The sequence below is a fragment of the Anser cygnoides genome, chromosome 27, assembly GCF_040182565.1.
Source record: "Anser cygnoides isolate HZ-2024a breed goose chromosome 27, Taihu_goose_T2T_genome, whole genome shotgun sequence".
In the NCBI taxonomy this organism is placed as follows: Eukaryota; Metazoa; Chordata; class Aves; order Anseriformes; family Anatidae; genus Anser; species Anser cygnoides.
In genome coordinates this window covers 489,528-507,124 of record NC_089899.1, presented here as the reverse complement: position 1 = coordinate 507,124, position 17,597 = coordinate 489,528, and the positions used below count along the sequence as shown (strand labels likewise).

Below are 17,597 nucleotides of genomic sequence, written 5' to 3'. Positions count from 1 at the left end.
GGCGCTCGGTGGGGATGGACCCAACCTCCGGCCACCGTCCCCTCGCCAGCACCCCCCCTCCCGGCCCCTTCCCACCCCCGTGCCCAGCGCCCACGTCAGGGTGCTGAGCGCAGGCGAGCGGTGCCCCGGCCGAGGTGGCCCCCAGGCAGAGGCAGAGGCGCCAGGCTGGTTATTCACACAGTTTATTTGCTCGGTTCGGGTGTCTTACAAACAACGGGGGGGCCGGGGAGGGGGGGGAACTTCAAACGGCTTCGTCACAAGTAAAAAGCACGGGGGGGGTGCGGGAAGTGCACTTCAGCTGAGCCAGGCGGGGGGACGGCGCGGGGCTCGCCGGGACGGGGCTGGGGCACGGCCGGGCTCCTCGCTGCTGCTGCCCCCTGACAGCCCCAGCCCCACGGGGGCCTGATCCTGATCCTGCCTCTGCCAGGGGCCAATGCTGGGTCCAAAGGCAACCGGGGGGCTGGGGGTGCTGAGGGTGGCAGGGGGCCTGGTTTGGGATCAGCACCCGGGGAGGGGGTGGCAGGAGGGGACATGAAACCCCGTGGGGGACCTGGCCCTGAACCCCAGGGATTAATGGGGCAGATGCCCCCCAGCATCCAGCCCCAGCGCCCCACGCCACACACGCCCTGGGACTGGGGGTCTCCTGGCCGTGTCACTGCCGGTGGCAGGAGAGGCTCTCCCCTTGCCCCAATGGGGCTCTGCCCCTCCCAGAGGCTTTTGGCACACGGCTGGGGCTCGGGGACAGGCACCCCCCCCCCAGGAGACCCCACACTGCAGCACTGCCAGCCCCCACATCCCCCCCCAGCCTCTGGCCCCTGCTCCCTGCCCCGCAGACACAATCGGGGGAAAACCGCGGCCTCGGTGGCACCGGGGCGGCAGCTGGGACGTCGCAGCAGGGCCCCCGGCGCGCCCGGCCTTGTGCCGCAGCAAGGACCCACTCGGACCAGGACCTCGGGGACCGGGCTGGGGGGAGACGGGGGCTCCCAGCAGGAGCCCTGCCCGCGCTGGCTGCTTTGCCAGCAGCACCCAGGGTTTGGGCCAGGCTCAGCACCCACGGGTGCCCGGCTGGCCACGGTGGAGCCCCCCCTGCTGCCCCAGAAGGTCTCAGTGGGGAGGAAACGCTAATGCTGGTGGTGAAATCCCCGCCGACGGGCTGGGGCAAGGGGCAGAGGAGCAGGGAGGCTGCTGGCGGTCCTGGCACGGGGCTACGGCCCCGACCTTCACCACCAGGGCATGGAGACAGCGTCCCAGGGACACCCTGCACAGGACACCAGTCCCCCCAGCAGGCCCCAGTCCCAGCACCTGGGGTGAACTGGGCCGGGGACCTGACACTGGTCACCCGCAAACTGGCTCTGCAAAGCTGCCACCGCCGGGGCAGCTTCGGCTGCAGCTGCCTGGGGCCAGGAGGACGTGGTGAGGGCGCGGGGGCCACCCCAGGGCAGGGTTGGGGGGCGCTGGGCCACCCTCCCGCTGCTGCGGGGTGTCACAGGCAGGTCCGAGCCCCGATCCCATCCCTGTGGGCTGGGACCCCCTGCTCCCCCTCTGCTCGCTGCCCTCACGGGCTGCCCCCAGCCATCGCCGCCCCCCTGGGTGGGCAGTGGGCACCCAGACACGGCCCCGCTCGCCCCCCTCGGGTGCTGGAGCCCAGTGACACCGGCAGGGCAGCTGAGGTGTTGGAGCGGCCCCGCAGCCGCGGTGGTGGCGTCGGTACCTGGCCGGTGGCTGCCGTCACCACGAGCGGCAGGGTGAGGAGCTCCCGCACGGAGAGGAGAGTCCAGGGGAGAGGAGCCAGGCTCCCTGCCTGGACCCAGCCTGCGCCCGCCCCGTGGGAGCTGCGCCTGGTCCACGGCACCCTGCGCACTCCCGGCACCGCACCGACAGCCCGGCCGAGCCCAGCATCACGGAGCCAACGACGGCCAAGCCCCCGGGATGGAGCCGGGCCGGGGATGCGCTGGAGAGACGGCGCTGGAGGTGCAGGGGAAGGGCTGGCGGGGGGCTTCGCACCGTGCCTGCTGCGGGCTGGGTGACCGCGGGTCCTGCCAGCTGCTGGACTTGTCTCTGTCCCCTGGCCCGGCCGGCGAACGTCTTCCAATGGCGGGTGGGAAATTGCTGGAGGAAGGAGGGAAATGCTCCCGGTGTCTGCGCCGGGGTGAGGCAGGGCCGTGGGGAGGGGCAGGCGAAACGTGGGGCGTGGGGGGGTCTCTAATAAATATCACACGCAGCACTGGGGGTGTCGCACGGAGCGGGCGTTGGACAGACGGGGCGAGCGATGCCACGGCCTCGGAGTGCTGCCGCCTTTGGTAGGCTTTACAAACACCGCGTTGGATTTCCCCAGTTCTTAAGAAAAAAGGGGGCTGTGTCTGGCCAGTAAATAACCCTGTGTCCTGCGGGGCCGCGGGCCTGGGGAGCGGGGGCGGAGGGGCTCGGCGGGGGCAGCCTGCTCTCGCCGGCCGCGGGGCTCACATCACCGTGCAGCATTTGCAGCGCTGCTTCTTCGCGTCCATGTCCTGCTCGGCCTCCTTGGCTTCCGTGGCGTTGGCGCCCGGCTTCTGCCCGCCCGGGGCCTCCTCCCCCTGCGGCAGGGCGGCCGCAGGCTCCAGCGCGGTGCCGTTGGGCGGTGCGTGGTCCTTGCACGCCGGCTCCAGCTTGCTCTCGGCGTCCTCGATCACCACCAGCTCAGCCTTGATGGTGCCCTCCAGCCCCAGCACCTTCTTGGTCTCGTTCTCGTCTTCCACGTTCTGGTAGCCCATGAAGATCATGGTGACCGGCTGCTCCCGGCTCGGCTCCGCGCCCTCGCCCGGCGGCAGCACCATGGAGTTTTCCCGCGGCTTCGCCTGCAGCCCCGTGATCTCCCTGCGCGGCGTCGGCTTCTGGCTGGACGGGGCACTGCCGGGCGCCTCCTCGCCCGCCTTGGCCTCGCTCAGGGTCACCTCGTCCGCCTTGTGAAGGAGCTCGTCGACCTCCGAGGAGCTGAGCGGGTGGGCCCCGTTCTGCAGGGCCCCAGCCTCGGCGCTCACCGCGTGCACCACTGCGGGGACAAGAGGAGGAGGTGAGGGGTGGCGGGGAGGGGGCTCGGACTGCACCAGGACGAGCCCCGCTCGTGCAGCCCGGCTCCCCCGCGCCGCCCCCTTGCCCCCAGGCCAGGCTCACCTCCTGGCAGCCCCCAGCCCTCCCAGCCCCTGCTCCATGCAGCGAGCGGGGCGGCTGCACCAACGGCACCACCCGAGGAGCCGCTCCCAGCCCTCGGCACCTCTGAACCCCGGGCCGAGGCGACGCTTTGCAGCAGGTCCCCGCTGCCGCCTGCCAGCCCCGAGCCGAGCACCCCGTCCCACTGCGCCCCGGTGCCCGCAGTGCCTGGTGGCCCCGTGCCCATGGAGGGACGGGGTCTTCTGCCGCTGGTGCGCAGCGCACAGGCACTCGCAGCGCTGCAGGGCAGGCGGAGCTGTGCTCGGCGGTGAGGGATGCACCCAGCGCATCGCATTTTCCACTTGACTTGGAGCATCATGTGATGATCAGTGCAACAGCCACGGAACGCAGTCAGACGAGCGATAACAGATAATGACCGGGCCAGGCAGGGCTGGCTCGGCCGGGAGTGACCTGGGCTGCTCACTGCCGAGGGGGCTCCTCGGCACCTCCTTGGGAACGGGGGGGTCCTGGGCCCCCGGTCAGCGCAGGGTCCCGCTGTGCTGAGGCAGGTGACTGATAGAGGTGGTGGAAGTGACGGAGGTGACGGAGGTGGCGGTGACAGTCCCTCCCTCCGCAGGGAGGACGTCGTGGAGCAGGGCCAGCTGCGGTCAGCCCATGGAGCCCAGGGTCTGCTCAGCCACCGCAGCTCCCGGCCGTATTCCGCAGCTCCGCGGTCAGTCCTCGCTGCTGACACAGCTGTCCCTCGGTGCCACCAGCACCATCAAAGCAGGTTCCTGGGAGGCCCCAAAAGCAGGCACTGGTCCCTAAAACTGCTTCTTCCCTGCACCCAGGGGACGGGCTCTGTGCTGCCAGCCTGGGTGGCGCAGGGATCCCCAGCAGCCCAGCTGCTCAGCCCCATCCTGTCCCCGGACGGGAGGTGCCCGTGACACCAGACCGACGTGATGCCGGTGCCATCGCCTCGCTGGTGAGATGTGCTCCTGGGGCTCTGGATGCAGCAGATCCTCTTCCGTGCTCCCCATCAGCACAGGGACTTGACGTGCAAACCCGGGCTGGCCCCTCAGGACCGTCCACACCATGGTGCTGGGATGGCTCCCACGCCGGGCTGGCTGGGGCACAGGACGGGCTGTCGAGGGCTTGCCCTGAGCTGGTTCCCCTGTGGAGCCGGTGAAGGCAGCAGGAGCTGCCCCGGCCCTTCCTCACCCTGGCGCCCATGGGATGCTCGGGCAGCCGGTCCCTCGTCCCCTGCCCTTTGCTCCTGACGCCTGCCAGCGGTGCGGGACGGGGCCGTACCTTTTAGCTCATCCTCGTACACTTTGACCCCTTGCAGACAATGGTTCTGGGGGAGAAGGGTGGTGCTGGACAGGACCTTGGTCTCCCCAGTAACTCTGTCCTTCTCCACTGTGATCTCCACTGAGTACATGGCTGGGACACAAAGAGCACAGTGAGCGTTACGGCGGCCCCGGCCCTCCCCAGCCCGTGCTCAGCAGCCAGCAGCGGGCAGGCGCAGCGGCACGGCGCGGTGCTCAGCGGTGCTCAGCGGTGCTCAGCGGCGTTAGCAAGGCAGCAGCTGCAGCGAGGAGGAGTGAAGGCAGAGGCAGGTGCGACATCCCGGGCACTGCCCTCCTACGGGACCCACGGGGCTCTCACCGTCCTGGTGCTGCCGGCATCCCCTTACCTCCGCGGCTGCTGGGCCGGCCCCAGGAGGCAGCAGGGCCAGCGGCCGCCACGTCCGTCTGTCCGGCCAGCGAGTGGGGCCAACCGCAGGGGCCTGGGCTTGGGGCCAGGATCACGTTCATGGGACGCGGCGCTGAGGGCGCTGGTGCAGGCTGAGGCGGCAGGGCAGCCCCTGCGCTTCGTGGGACGGGCGATCCTCGGCATCGGTCCTTCATCTCCCCGGCTGGTCCCCGCGGGCACCGGGGTCACCTCGGCCCGGCGGCGCTTGGCTCCATGGGCACAGAGCCGGGTTCTTCCCAGTGCCTCAGCCCGGTCTGAGCGTCCCCGGACCAGAGCAAACCTCTCCAGGAGCTCCAGCCCTGTCCCAGCACGGGCGGCTTGGTGCCGGCTGCTGCAGCCCCTGCCTGCTCCCAGCGTCTGTGCAAGCTCCCGCGGTCAGGCAGCCCCAGCCCCGGCCCCGCACCTCTCCTCTCCCTCGCACCGAGAAGCCGCAAACAGAGCAGGAGGCAAAGGATGAAACTGGAGCAGAGACATGGAGTAGGGAGGGGAGGGCATGGGGGCCCTGAACAGCAAACCAGCCGCGGGATTCCACCGAACACGAACCCTCCGATGGCAAATAACCGATATTTTATGCCCTAGGCTTGGAAACTCGTGGAGCGGCGGGGATCGTTGGTGGCAGGGCTGCAGGATGGGCTGTGCATTGAGGGCGGTGAGCCACAAGGTGCCACGGGGCGGGAGGAGGGAAGCGACCAGGAGCGAGTGCTTCTCGCGTGGAAGTGGGCACGTACCTGCCTTCATCATGTCGGTGCCTTCCACCGCCTTCATGGGGCTGCTGGAGACCTTCTTGGCTGGGGGTGGAGAGGAGAAGCGAGGCCCTGAGCCAAGATGATCCCCAGCCACCCACGTGCCCCACACGCGCCCACGGGATGGCCCCGGGGCAGACGGAGCCTCCCGCTGCCACCTGGACGGGCTCCCCCTGCGAGGGGGATGTGGGGTCCAGGGTCACCTACCTACGGCCGTGCCCAGGGGACTCTGCAAAACAGAAGAGCGAGGTTAGGAGCTGCAGGGGACCCACTGCGCCCTGCACCCGGCCCCGGTGGCGAGGCACCAAGCACAGCCCCCCCAAAATGCAGCCCCTCTCCCCCTCCCCCCCTGCCCACCCGGCCCCGCAGGCGGTCGGCCATGCCCACCTTCTGCGCGTTGGGGACGGTCTCTGCCTTCTCCTCCTTGGCCGGCACCGCCGCCACCTCGGCCAGGTTCTCCTTGGTGGACGCCACCGAGCTGCTGTTCTCCAGCGTCTCCAGCTCCTTCTCCAGCCTGGGGGAGGAACCGGGCCGGGGGCTGCACTCAGACGGAGGAGCACGGAGCAGCGACACACACCCAGGGACAGACGGACAGAGTGCCACCGAGCCAGCCCCGCAGCGCTGCCCCCCGGCCCCACGGGATGATTAAACCCAGCCCCTGGGCACTGTCAGCGCCATCGGTTGGTGGCACAGAGCGACGCCACCTCATCCACGTTTTGCTCCCAGAAGCGTCCATCCCGATCACATTCCCCAGGAACAAGGGAGCCCCGGCCATCAGCCCGGCGAAGGCCCCACGCGGCCCCCGGAGGTGGCGGGGCCGGGGGAGCCCCCCCGATTTCCCCCACGTCCCCCCGTGTGAACGAGGGCACCTCCGCGCCGCAGCTCCCAGCCTTTGGTTCCGTCTCCCCGCGAGCTGCCCTTTCCCTCTGCAGCCCGGAGGAATGCCCCGCGCCATTACACGGACACAAAGGCCCCTTCGCGCCTGGCCCGGCCCCGCTCCCATGCTCGGTAATTAACCAGTAATTAACGGGCGCAGCCAAGGACCGGGTGCATTCCTGCCGGGCTGCCGGGACACCGCCGGGGGGGTCCCTGCCCCTCCCTCGCCGTCAGCGCCCCAGCACGGGGGGGCTGGGAGGGGGCTGCCCCCCCTCACCTCCTGCCACCGCGACCACCCAAGGGTGCCCGGGGAGCCGGCCCCGCTCATCCTGAGCGTGGTGGCAGCGTGGTGGCAGCGCCCGTTGCGTCCGACGTGGGGACCCAGCTGCCTCGTGGCCTCCTGCGTGCCCGGGGGGCTCGGGCATCCTCCGAGCACGTCCCCGGCACCCTGAGGGCTCCCAGGCACCAGCCCGCCCCGCCACCCCCAGCCCCGTTACCTCTGGATGGTTTCCTCCAGCTCCTTGGTCTTCACTTCATCCTCCTGCATTTGCTTCTTCATCGCCTCATCCTCCTCGGAGGCGGAGGACGGGGCCCCCTCCAGCAGCCACCTCTCCCGCAGAGCCTTGGACTGGGGAGCAAAGCGGGGGGGTCACGGTCCTGCCGCCCCCAAGGCCGGGGGTTCTGGCCCATCCCTGGAGCTGGGGGGGGGGTCCCCAGCGGGGTCCTCACCTTGAGATGCTGCAGCTGCCGCCGGTCATCCTCGAGCTGCCGCCTCTTGTTCTCGATCTCCGTCTGACGTTTCCGCTTCTCCTGCGGGGACGGGACAGCGGCAGAGCCGGGGTCGGCTGGGGCAGGGGCAGCAGCGGGCACCGTGGGCAGGGGGGCGCCTCCATCGTGGGGGGGGGCAGCCTCCGGGCTCAGGTCTGCACGGCTGGAGCCCCTCACCTCGCCTCCGCCCTGCTCCCTCATCCAGCCCCCCCCGGGGACTGCACCTCGCCAGCCCAGCGCTGGGGGAAACTGAGGCACAGAGGGCGCAGAGCACGGGCTCTTTTCGCCTGGCCCTGCTGAGCGAGAGCCGGCCAGCAGCGGGGAATCCAGCCCCGTGCGGCCTCTTCCCCCTCTTCCCCCCTCGCTGCACATCCTGGGGTCGGTCCAGATTATTTTAGCAGAGTCAGTCCCAGTCCCGGGAAGCGTCACTCGCTTTTTTTCCTCCTCTGGCCCCAAACAATTTGCCCTTTGTACAGCGCAGATCGGCCGATAGCGATGGGGATGGGGAGCGGGGAGCTGGCAGCCGGCGGCGGCACCGGGGGCCAGGGAGCTGCTGCAGGGCAGGGGCAGGGAGATGGCAGAGCCTGCACCCCCCAGGGCCAGGTCCTGCACGAGCCCCAGCCCTTGGGGAAGGGCAAAGGGGGGCTCCTCCCTTGTTTCGCTCTCCCTCGGGGCTCATCAAGGTGCCGCTTCATTAATTAACCCTCCCAGCCGCCAGCTCTGCCCCTGGTCCAGAGGTGCAGAACCAAGCCCGGAGGGTCCCGGGGGGGTCACCTCCTTGGGGCCAGGACATGGGGCCAGCAGCCAGGTGCCCCCTGCTCGCCCGAGGGGACTCACCGCGATGGCCTGCAGCCTCTCCTGCTGAAGGGTGCTGGCCTCCACAGCCCTGCAAGAGAGCACAGAGCGGCCGTGAAGCGCGCGGCCGGCTGAATGGGGACATTGTGCCGCCAGCGGGCCGGGCACCGCGCACAGACAAAGGCCGAGCTCTTCCCTTCCGCTGGCTGCTGCCTCCCCTGCCCTTCGCCGCCCCGAAGCCGAGCACTCCTCGCCCCGCACGTCTCCTCCAGGCACCCGTTCCCGCTGTCTGCCCCCTTGCAGGTGGCGGTGACCCCGCGGCACGCGGGTGGACGCGGCGCCTATGGAGGTGCCATTAAACCTGCCTCACACGTCCCATCGCAAGCCCCTTCCTTGGCTGCCCACACCTTTCCTGATCAGTGACCCTTCTGGTGTGTGCGCACGGGCGCACGCGTGCAGACACAGACACACCAACGAGCACAGACACACGGACGTGCAGACACACCGACACACACGTGCAGACAGACACACGGACGTGCACAGACACACGGCCGCAGCCACACGGCCCTGACGTGCTGCAGAGCACCAGGTGCGGGCGCAGCCGGGCTGGAGACGCCCGCCCGGGGCCCGTCTGTGACCTGGGGAGGCTGCGGTGCCGCCGGGAGCAGGTGGGCTGTGTGCCAGCCGATGCTAACGAAGTGCTGAGCTGCGGCAGTAATTAGGGTGGGAGGCTCGGCGGTGGCGTGAGGCGATGGATCATTGCCATTTGCTTGCCAGAGCAAGGGACGGTGGAGCCCGAGAGGGGGCAGGAGCAAAGGGAGCGAGTCTCGGGGAGAAAGGGGCTAAGTGCGTACCCATTTCCTCAGCTCCCAGGAGCTCCTGCCCTGGCTGGGAGCGCTGGAGCTGGGGTGGCCAAGGCTCGGGGGACAGTGGGGCGCCAACCGCCTCCCGCGGGTCCTGTCCCTGCGCACACCGGGCTGGGCCCGAGGGTTTGCAGCGCTCGGAGCGAGCGCAGACTGTCCTGCCCGCAAGGGAGGGAGCGGGGCTGCGGTGGCCCCGAAGCATTCCCAGAGCAACCAGGGACCTGCAAGGGCCCCTCGGCTCATCCCCTCCCAACCGCCCTCCGACGGTGCTGTGTTCAGGCTGTTTGCCCTGTCCCCACCCCAAGCAAAACATTTCCATGGCATGCAAAACATCACTGCTTTCCAGAAAGCCCCGGAAAAACAATGGGGACCTTTCCTGAAGGGGCCATGGAAAACGTGATGCCCCGCGGCGACCTTCACCTGCTCCCCGCACCCAGCACCCCCCCGGGGCCGGGCCTGGCCCCATGTCCCGCTGGTGCGAGAGGAGCCCCCCGCCTCTGCCCTCCTCCTCCTCGAAGGCAACGATTCCCCCGCACCCGAATCCTGGCAGCGCGTGAAATCAAGGCCAAACAAACAAACCGGGGACGGAGCCGCTTTCGGAGCGGTTATTTTGGTGCAGTTTGAGGCGATGCCGTGACTGCTCTGCACACGCACGCATGCGCTCGCCCGCTGTCAGCAGCCTCCATTTGTCAGCGGGCTGGCAGCCCGCCTGCCGTCCCCACGCTGCGCCCGAGCTGGGAAATTAAATACTCAAACCCCCAAGGGAGTCGGAGCGTCTGCGGGTCCCGTTCTCACCCCTGCTCCCTTTGCTGCTGCTCCCTGTCCCGCAGGTAGCGGGGGGCACCAGGGGCCGGCCCCGCTCCCCCCCGCTGTCCTGACCCCACCGCAGCCCCCGGACCGCCTGCGCCCTGCAGACACCCCCTCGGCGGCCGCCCCCCACCCGCGGGCTCTCCGAGGGCCCCCCGCGCCCTCCCCTGCGCCAGCCGTGGGACCAGGCTGGTGGCAGCCCCGCGGCAGCCCCGGGGTGCCCCGTGCCAGGGCCGTCCTGCTCCGGGGCCGTGGGCACCCTCCGAGCCCGGCTCTCAGCACCCCAGCCTCGGAGGACTTTGGACCAAAGCCCGCTTCTTTCCTGGATCTTGCCCCGCGCAACAGATCCAAACTTTTTCAGTGTTCCTGAAACGTTCTGTTCTGCTTTTCCTCCATCCTCTTTATTTTCCATTATTTGCTGAAGCCTCTGCATTCCCGGGGAGAAAGCCAGGAATCTTCCTGGCCCAGGGAAAGACGCAGAACAGGCTGGGCGCCCCCTCGCTGCCCCCCCAGCCCCAGCCCCGGGTGCACCCCAGCCCTGCCACAAGGCTCCAGCCGCTCATCCCTCACCTCCAGACCCCGACAAGGGGCAGGATGGGGCTGATCCTGGAGCCCCCGGGCCCCTGCCCATGGGGACAGGGCATAGGGACGGAAGGGTGGACCCCCCCCGGTCCCCCAGCCCCCTCCAGCCCCCCAGCCCCTGCCCTGCCCCATCCCAGGGGGGTCACCGTGCTCCACAGGCCCCCCGGGGCTGGGCGCTGGTGAGTGGAGCCCCCGGGTGGGCCGGGGCCGGGGTCACCCCGGGCTCCCCCCGAGCAGCCGCTCCCCAGCCCCGGCTGTCCCCGGGGGGCGGCAGCCCCGGGACGAGGGATGAGGGACGAGGGATGAGGGATGAGGGATGAGGGATGAGGGACGAGGGATGAGGGATGAGGGATGGCCGCGCCGAGCCGGGCGCCCTGGCAACATCGCCATGGCAACGGCGCCCTGGCAACGGCGCCATGGCAACGCGGGAGGGAGGATGCTGTGCCCCGGGGACCGAGGGGGCCCAGCAGCAGGGCTGGGGCCAGGGCGCAGCCGGGCCAAGGACTCGGCACCTCCAGGGCTCCCCGGGAGGCCTCGGCAGCGCCAAGCTCCAGCCTCAGCCGGGGTGCCCAGAAAGGGGATCCCAACGGCACCAAGCCAGGGGCTGTCGCCCTGCTTGGGAGCCACGAGGGCAGAAAAAAACAACAAAGCGACCCCTTCCTCCGCCACGCCTCATTTCACCCGGTCTCATGAGCTCCTGCAAACAGGTTCATGCTTCGCCCGGTGCCCGCTGCGCGCACGTCCCAGCCCTGCCCGTCCCGGGGCAGCTCCTCCAGCCGGTTCCGATGTGCCTCGTGGCCGTGGCACAACAAATGAGGTCGCTGGGACCAGGGGCACAGACAGCACCGGGGGAACTCCCCCTGCTACGGCAGCAGTCCTCGGGCAGAGCCACGCGCCCACGTGTGAGCACGCACGAGCCCCGAGCACGCACCGCGCTCCCTCCCTGGCTCTCCAGCTCTTTCCAGCCCTGCTGATGCCGCTGTTTCCACCATCACAAGGGAAGCCCGTGACCTTTTGTCTCCTCCCCGCCTGACATGAAACAATAATGTTTATTTGCCTTCCTCTGTTTTTTCCCATTAGCTCATCCAAATGTGCGAAGAGCCGTTTCAAGCTGCTCCTCCGCTCCCCTGACCTCCGCTCCGTTCCCACCCGCTCAGCTCCGAGCCAGAGCGGAGGGCAGGGAGAGGCCCTGGCGAGACGGGCCCTGGTGCGGGGCCCAGCGCGGGTGCAAGCGGCGGCAGCACAGGCAGACATGCAGGAGCGGTGCTGGTTTACACCAACAGCCAGACCCCCGGGGAAAGCAGGCCCCGAGTGCTGCTGCCGTGGGGCAGCCGCGAGCCCCCCAAAGCACCGCCGTGGGCAGCGGGGCCGCCCTCGAGCACCCTCACCCGTAGCAGGGTGTGGAGGGGAGGGGGCTGCAGCAGCCCGGGGCCGACAGCCATCGACAGCGAAGGCAAATAAATCATCGGCCAGCAGGCTGGGGCGGGAAGGGACAAGGCTCCCCGTGACAGCGAGGAGAGGCTGGGCCTCCGCTGCGCGCAGCCGGGCTGCTCTGAGCCCTGCGGGTGCCCGCGGGCTGCGCGGCCCCGTCCGGAGCCGCTGCCTGGGGAGGGGACGGGACCGAGGAGGGGAGGCGGGAGGAGGGGTGGCAGCTCCCGAAAACGCAGGACGCATTAGAGCAGCAGAGCTGCCTGATTGATTCCTGGGGCTGAGACGTGGGCTGGGAGTGCCAGGAGAAAATGGATCCTATGAATATTTGATGAACGGAGGCTCAAGGAGAGAGTTTGATTGGAAAATTACAGATCTTTCAAACAATGGTTCAAGTGCCCTCCAAACACTTGGGTTTCCAGCTCCCTTCCAGTTAGAGGAGCAAGGCTCCACTAGGAAACACCCACACGGTTTATGAATGAGAGCAGAGCCTTCCTCCCCCCAGGCAGCCCAGCACCGCCCGGGGACGTGGCGCTCGGCTCCGGCCACCCCGGCGGTGTCACGTTGTCCCCGGTCCTCGCTTCTTCGAGGCACCGCAGCTTTGCCACACCAACGCTATGAAGATGAGGGCACACGAGGCTCCATGCATCCAGTGGGGACGTGGTTCATGTGCAGAGCCCTAGCAGGACACCGAGCCCCAAGCCAGCACCCGCAGCCCCCAGCGGGGAGCTCCGTCCTCACACCACATCCAGCTCCTCCGCACTAGGAAGCACCTGCCTGGAGCAGGCCCAGCCCGGGCTCCCCTCCCCGACGGGAGCTCCGGGGCTGCTGGAGGCCTCATCCTCATCCCCTGGGACTGTCTGGGGCCTGAGGGGCTCGCTCTCCTCCCAATGGGTGCGAGTGGTAAGTACAGACTCCGAAGATCAGGCTCCCCGTCACCACCTCTGCCTCCGGCCCTGAGCTCTGCACCCTCCCTCAGGCCTGTCCTGACCCCCCAGACCTGTGCACGTCCTTTCCACGTCCCAGCCTTGCTCTTTGGCTCCCACCAATGCAGGGGACCCAGGAGAGGCTTCCCCAGGCAGAGCCCCCTGCCCGCCCGCCCCAGCTCCACTGCAGCCACTTCCAGCGCCAAAGCCCATCTGGCCGAGCCCGGCGCGGTGCGGAAGGCGTGAGCTGCCCCCCCAGCGCAGGGGAAAGTGGCTATTTCTGGCCAGGAACCAGGAGAGCTAGCAGCAGCAGTTTCCCAAGGAAACCTGCTCTTGCTCCAGTTCCTGCCCAGCCTGGCGCACTTGAGGGCTGTGCCGCGGGGCCGCATCTAGCGGCTGCGGGCCGAGCTCCGAGCCCCGGTTCCTGGCACGGGGGCTGCGGTGCCATTGTGCGGCTGTCTGCGGCCGAGCTTTATGGCTTCCTCCAGGACATTTGGGAACCACGGTGGACCGGGTTTTGCTTCACCACAGAGGCACGTGGAGGGGAGAGCAGGACCCTGAGTCCCACCCAGTGGGAGAGCTCCCAGGTTACCGCCAGGGCTGAAATCTCCCTCCTCCTCCTCCTCCTCCTCAAGGCTATCAGCTCCTGATCAGGGCTGGGACGGTGGGGAAGGGCAGGACCAGGAGAGCACCCAGCTCCTGAGGAGGCCAGAAGCCTGGGGGAGGCACAGCAAGGCGCAGGGAAGAGCTATCAGAGCAGCCAGAAGTGGAGATGCAAAATCCCCAGCTACTCAACAGCATCAATAGCAGCAGGAGCAGAGGACAGAAAAGCAGCCCCTCTGGGACCAGCAGAGCCTCTATAAGAGCTGGAAGCTTTTAGCCAAACCTCCCTTGGCACCAGCAGCTCGCAGCGGCCAGCACCCTCCTCCAGCTGCTGCCAATGCCAAGGAAAGGCAAGAGCCAACCCAAGCCCGGAGCACGCTCCCCAGCACACATTAGCAGCCGCAGAGCCAGGCCTAGGTCCAGGGAGTGCTTTGCCATGGGCCTCTCCTGACCCGCGGCTTTCCTATGCCCCCATCCCAATGACGAGGGTCTGAATTTAGCAGAGCACAACTGGTGGAAGCCAGTGCCGGAGCGCTGGAGCTATAGGTCTGCTCACACACCCACAGCTGCCCAGGGAAAACACGTGTCGGCATGTCATCCAGCAATAACTTTTGCACATTTATTCCAGCCCAAAATCTCAAGACCCATCTCCAGAAGAGCCAAACCCTGAGCGCCCAGAAGGGGCTGCGCTGAAGCTGCCCAAACAGAAGCCGTGCACGCCCGGGTTCTGCTTCTCTGCTCAGCCCCATGCTCACCTCTCACCTCCAGGGCACGTTTCCCTCGTGGGGATTTTAGTCAAGAAAAGGAACAATCTGGTATTTCCAGCACACAGACAACAGCCCTGGCACATTCCCAAAGGGCTCCTTGTCCCCCGGGGGCAGCCAGTGGCGTCTATCCCGCAGCCCCCGGTGTCGGAGGGGCTCCGGAGGCAGGAGCAGAGCTGGGAGATGTGGCATGGGGGAGCTGGGGACAGGAACTGCTGCCCTGCCCTGTGCTGTCACCAGGCCTGGGGGCTGACCCCCTCCCCATTTCCATCCCAAACATTGCACCCAGGCCTCTGAAACCCTCCCACGCCGCTCTCAGCGAGCCGGAGTCCGACCCCAACAGCAGGCAGCAATCACCCCGACCACCTCCAGCACCCCCAGTAGGGCTCCCCCAAACCGGGGGGAGCTGGCAGCCGAGCAGGACCAGTCGAGCACCCAGCCCCTCATTAGCAGGCAGCCCATTAATCGGTGCGGGGCGAGGCGCTCACAAGGCGCAGGCCCCCAGGCTGGGCTGGATGGATGCCCCTCAAAGCCCCCGGTGCCAAACCCAGGAGATGCCGGGGTCCCCCCCGTGCCGTGGGGGGACCGGAGCCACGGGGAGGGAAGGGAAGGCCTGGGTGTGATGGGGCTGCCCTCGCTGGCACCTGGCGTCGAGCACCGGCCTGCCCCTCGCCCTCCCGAGGGACACAGTCAGCACGGGCAGGGTGCCCCCACCTGTGCCCCCCTCTCCCCATCCGCCCGCGGAGCCCCGTGCCCAGCCCGGAGCGGGCCCGCAGGCACCAGCCGAGCGGGGCAGGGCCCCACCGCGGCACACAAAGAGGGTCGGGGCCGGGAGAGCATCCCCGGGCTCGCACGGAGCCGCCCCCGGCGGGAGCCGGGCTGCGAGAAGCCCCCGGGGCTGCCCCCCAGGCCCCTCGCCGAGGGATGGGGCTGCGTGCGCAGGGAGGGGGCCGCGGGCTCCCCGCCACCCACTCGCCCCCAGCCACACGCAGCAGCAACAACAGGTCCGAGCCGCCCAAAGCGTCGCCCCTCCGCCCCCCCGCCAGCAGGGACTCGCCCCCCGCCGGCTCCGGGGCCCCCACCACCGCCCCCCGGCACCCCGCGGCGGGGCGGGGGGGGGGCAGGCACCGGGGGCAGCCCCCACCGAGCGGCAGCGGGGGGCCGAGCCCCCGGCACCGGGGCGGACGCGGGCCCCGAGGATGGGGGCCCCGAGCCCCCCCGGTTCCGGGACGCGAGCCCCTGGGACCGGGCGCCCAGCGTCGGGGGGAGGGGGGGGGGCGAGCCCCGGTTTTGGGGTCCGGGAGCCCCGCACCGGGGGGGGGGGGGGGGGGACGCGAGCCGCCGGTGTTTCCTCCCCGAGCCCTCGGTACCGCGACCCCGCCGGGGAACGGGGGGCGGAGGGGGGGGGGGGTCCGGAGCCCCGGCCCCCGCGGGGCCGCCCCCGCCCCGGCACTGCGGTGCGCGGCACCGGGGGACCCGCGGCCCGGTGCGGGGGTGCCGGGGGGGCGGCCCGGCCCCGGTACTCACTCCATCTTCCAGGCGGGCTCCGCGGGTCGGGGGGGGCCGGGCGAGGCGCGGCGGAGCGGGGCCGGCGGCCGCCGGCGTCCCGGCGCTCAGGGCCCGGCGGGCGGCGGCATCCCCGGCGGGGCTGCGGGATGCGCAGGGATGGCGGGGCCGCGCCGGTGCCGCCGCCTCCCGCACAGCTCCGTCTGCCGGGCGCGGCCCGCCACTGCCGCCGCCCCTCACCCGGCCTCGGGGCGCGGCGCTCCCCGCCCGCCGCCGCCGCCCCCGGGCGCCCCCGCGGCCGCTTTCGGGGTGCGGGGGCCCCGAAGCCGGGCCCGGCTGGGCGGAACCGGGGGGTCGCGGGCGCTGCCGGCTCCTGCCCGGGCCCCCCCCGCCGGGCTGAGCCCCGCCGCCCCCGGGAGGGGCCCCCCGGTCCTGGCCAAACGCCCCGCTCCCAGCTCCCCCGCGCAACCCCGAGGGTGCCAAGAGGGACCCCCAGCAGGGCCCGGGCTGCCCCCCCCCGGCTCCCTCTTTCCCGCTGACAGTTGCGTTGGGTAAACGCTGGCAAACTGACACAGGAAGCCCGGGCCGAGGCTCAAACCACGGCGGTGTGAAGAAATCTGCCCGCTGCGGGGGCGCGAGCTCCTCACCCACCCCGGAGCGAGCCCAGCTCCGCAGCGGGGGCACCCCAACCATGGGACCCCCAACCATGGGACACCCAGCTCTCGGAGCCCTGGCCCTCCCAGCCGGTACCCGCCGGGGATCCGGACCAGGGGCTGCAGCCCCCGTGCACGGGCACAGGCCCAGAGCCAGGCAGCGTCCGGGGGGCTGGCAGAGGGCACAGCACGCAGCAGCCAGGCCACCGCCAGTCCTGCGGGCGCTGCCACGTCCTGGGGAGCGTCCCTGGGCCATGGCAGGGCCCTGCTCGCACCCACTGCGCCAAGAACAGGATTTCATCCCGGTTAGCTCAAGGCACGAGAGCAGCCAGGACAGGGCTGGAAGCTGCTCTGCTTTCACTCTTCCTTCCTTAATCCGCTCCCCTCCCAGCGAGCAGCCTCCGCGCTCCAAGGGAGGCTGCCAAGCAGTGCCTCAAGCCAGGCTGGCTCCGAAGCCCTGGGGACAGCGAGCCTGAGCCCCCCCCCCCGGGCCCACAGAGCCCCCACAGCCCCGCAGCATTGCACTCCCCACGCCCCCCACTCCAACGTGATTGCACAAGGCAGCAACACCCCAAGAGGAGGAAACCCGCCAGCATCCGCACGGTGGCTGTGCCCACAGCACCCCCCTCCAGGGTTATTTAACCCCCCCCACGCACCCCAGGTGGCCCCACAGGAGGTGGCAGAGGCCCACACTGCACCAGCATGGTCACCGCTCTGCTCATCCTCAGCCTGGGGGGCTCCGTGCTGCTCCCGGCGCTGGGCCCAGCAGGTAATGGGACAGCTGGGGCCGCGGGGCCGGTCCCCCGCAGCCAGGGTGGGGACGAGGGGCCTGGGGCAGGAGCCTGAGCACCCGTGGGTGGCGCTGGGGTGCCCGGTCCCCCTGCAGCCGCTGACCGCCCGCACCCACCAGGTGCCCGCGGCAGCTGGGTGATCGGGGGGAAGGCAGCGCTGCCCCACTCCCGGCCCTTCATCGCCTCCATCCAGATGGACGGGCAGCACTTCTGCGGGGGCTTCCTCGTGTGGCCCAAGTGGGTGATGACGGCGGCTCACTGCCCCATCCCCAGGTGAGCGGCGCTCCGGTGGGGGCACGGGCTCCGGTGCCCTCCCCAGGACACGGCGTGGCCCCGTAGGGGTGGATGCTCCCATCCGGGGGGGGTTACGTGGCGCTGGAGCAGCCCCCCAGCCTCCCCGGCCCCCTTCTCCCGTGCGTCCCCGAGGGCTCCCGGCCCGGCGGTGCCCACTCACGGTGCCCCGGGGCCGCAGGCGCAACCCCTCGGTGCGCGTGGTGCTGGGCGCCCACCGGCTGGAGCGGCCCGAGGAGTCCCAGCAGGTCTTCGGCGTCGAGGAGTCCATCGCGCACCCGCTCTACGACCCCCGCACGGTGGACAACGACATCCGCATG

General features: G+C 70.1%; 1 protein-coding gene across 4 annotated transcripts; it reads right to left on the bottom strand.

Annotated features, from left to right (window-relative positions):
- Nucleotides 1–164: 164 nt before the first annotated feature.
- Nucleotides 165–17,563, bottom strand: PALM (paralemmin). 4 transcript variants are annotated; one of them, XM_048051931.2, is made up of 9 exons: nucleotides 17,496–17,563; nucleotides 8,106–8,154; nucleotides 7,230–7,310; nucleotides 6,998–7,128; nucleotides 6,012–6,138; nucleotides 5,832–5,853; nucleotides 5,610–5,669; nucleotides 4,438–4,569; nucleotides 165–3,028 (listed from the first exon to the last, which is right to left on the bottom strand). In XM_048051931.2, the coding sequence occupies exons 1-9, from the start codon at nucleotides 17,546–17,548 to the stop codon at nucleotides 2,460–2,462; spliced, it is 1,224 nt and encodes a 407-aa protein (XP_047907888.2). In that variant the 5' UTR covers nucleotides 17,549–17,563; the 3' UTR covers nucleotides 165–2,459. The 4 variants fall into 4 exon arrangements, with proteins under 4 accessions (XP_047907888.2, XP_066840034.1, XP_047907889.2 ...); XM_066983933.1 differs by lacking the exon at nucleotides 17,496–17,563 and adding an exon at nucleotides 15,564–15,764; XM_048051932.2 differs by lacking the exon at nucleotides 17,496–17,563 and adding an exon at nucleotides 10,997–11,179.
- Nucleotides 17,564–17,597: the final 34 nt, after the last annotated feature.

Bases quoted from the DNA above. Each gene is read 5' to 3' on its own strand.
- PALM (XM_048051931.2), bottom strand. From the start codon at position 17,548: ATGGACTCCTCGACGCCGAAGACCTGCTGGGACTCCTCGGGCCGCTCC. The intron at 8,155-17,495 runs GTGGGCGCCCAG...GCTCTCTTGCAG, and splicing joins TCCTCGGGCCGCTCCAGCCG to GGCTGTGGAGGCCAGCACCC. The intron at 6,139-6,997 runs GTAACGGGGCTG...TTCCTCCCCCAG, and splicing joins CTGGAGGAAACCATCCAGAG to GCTGGAGAAGGAGCTGGAGA.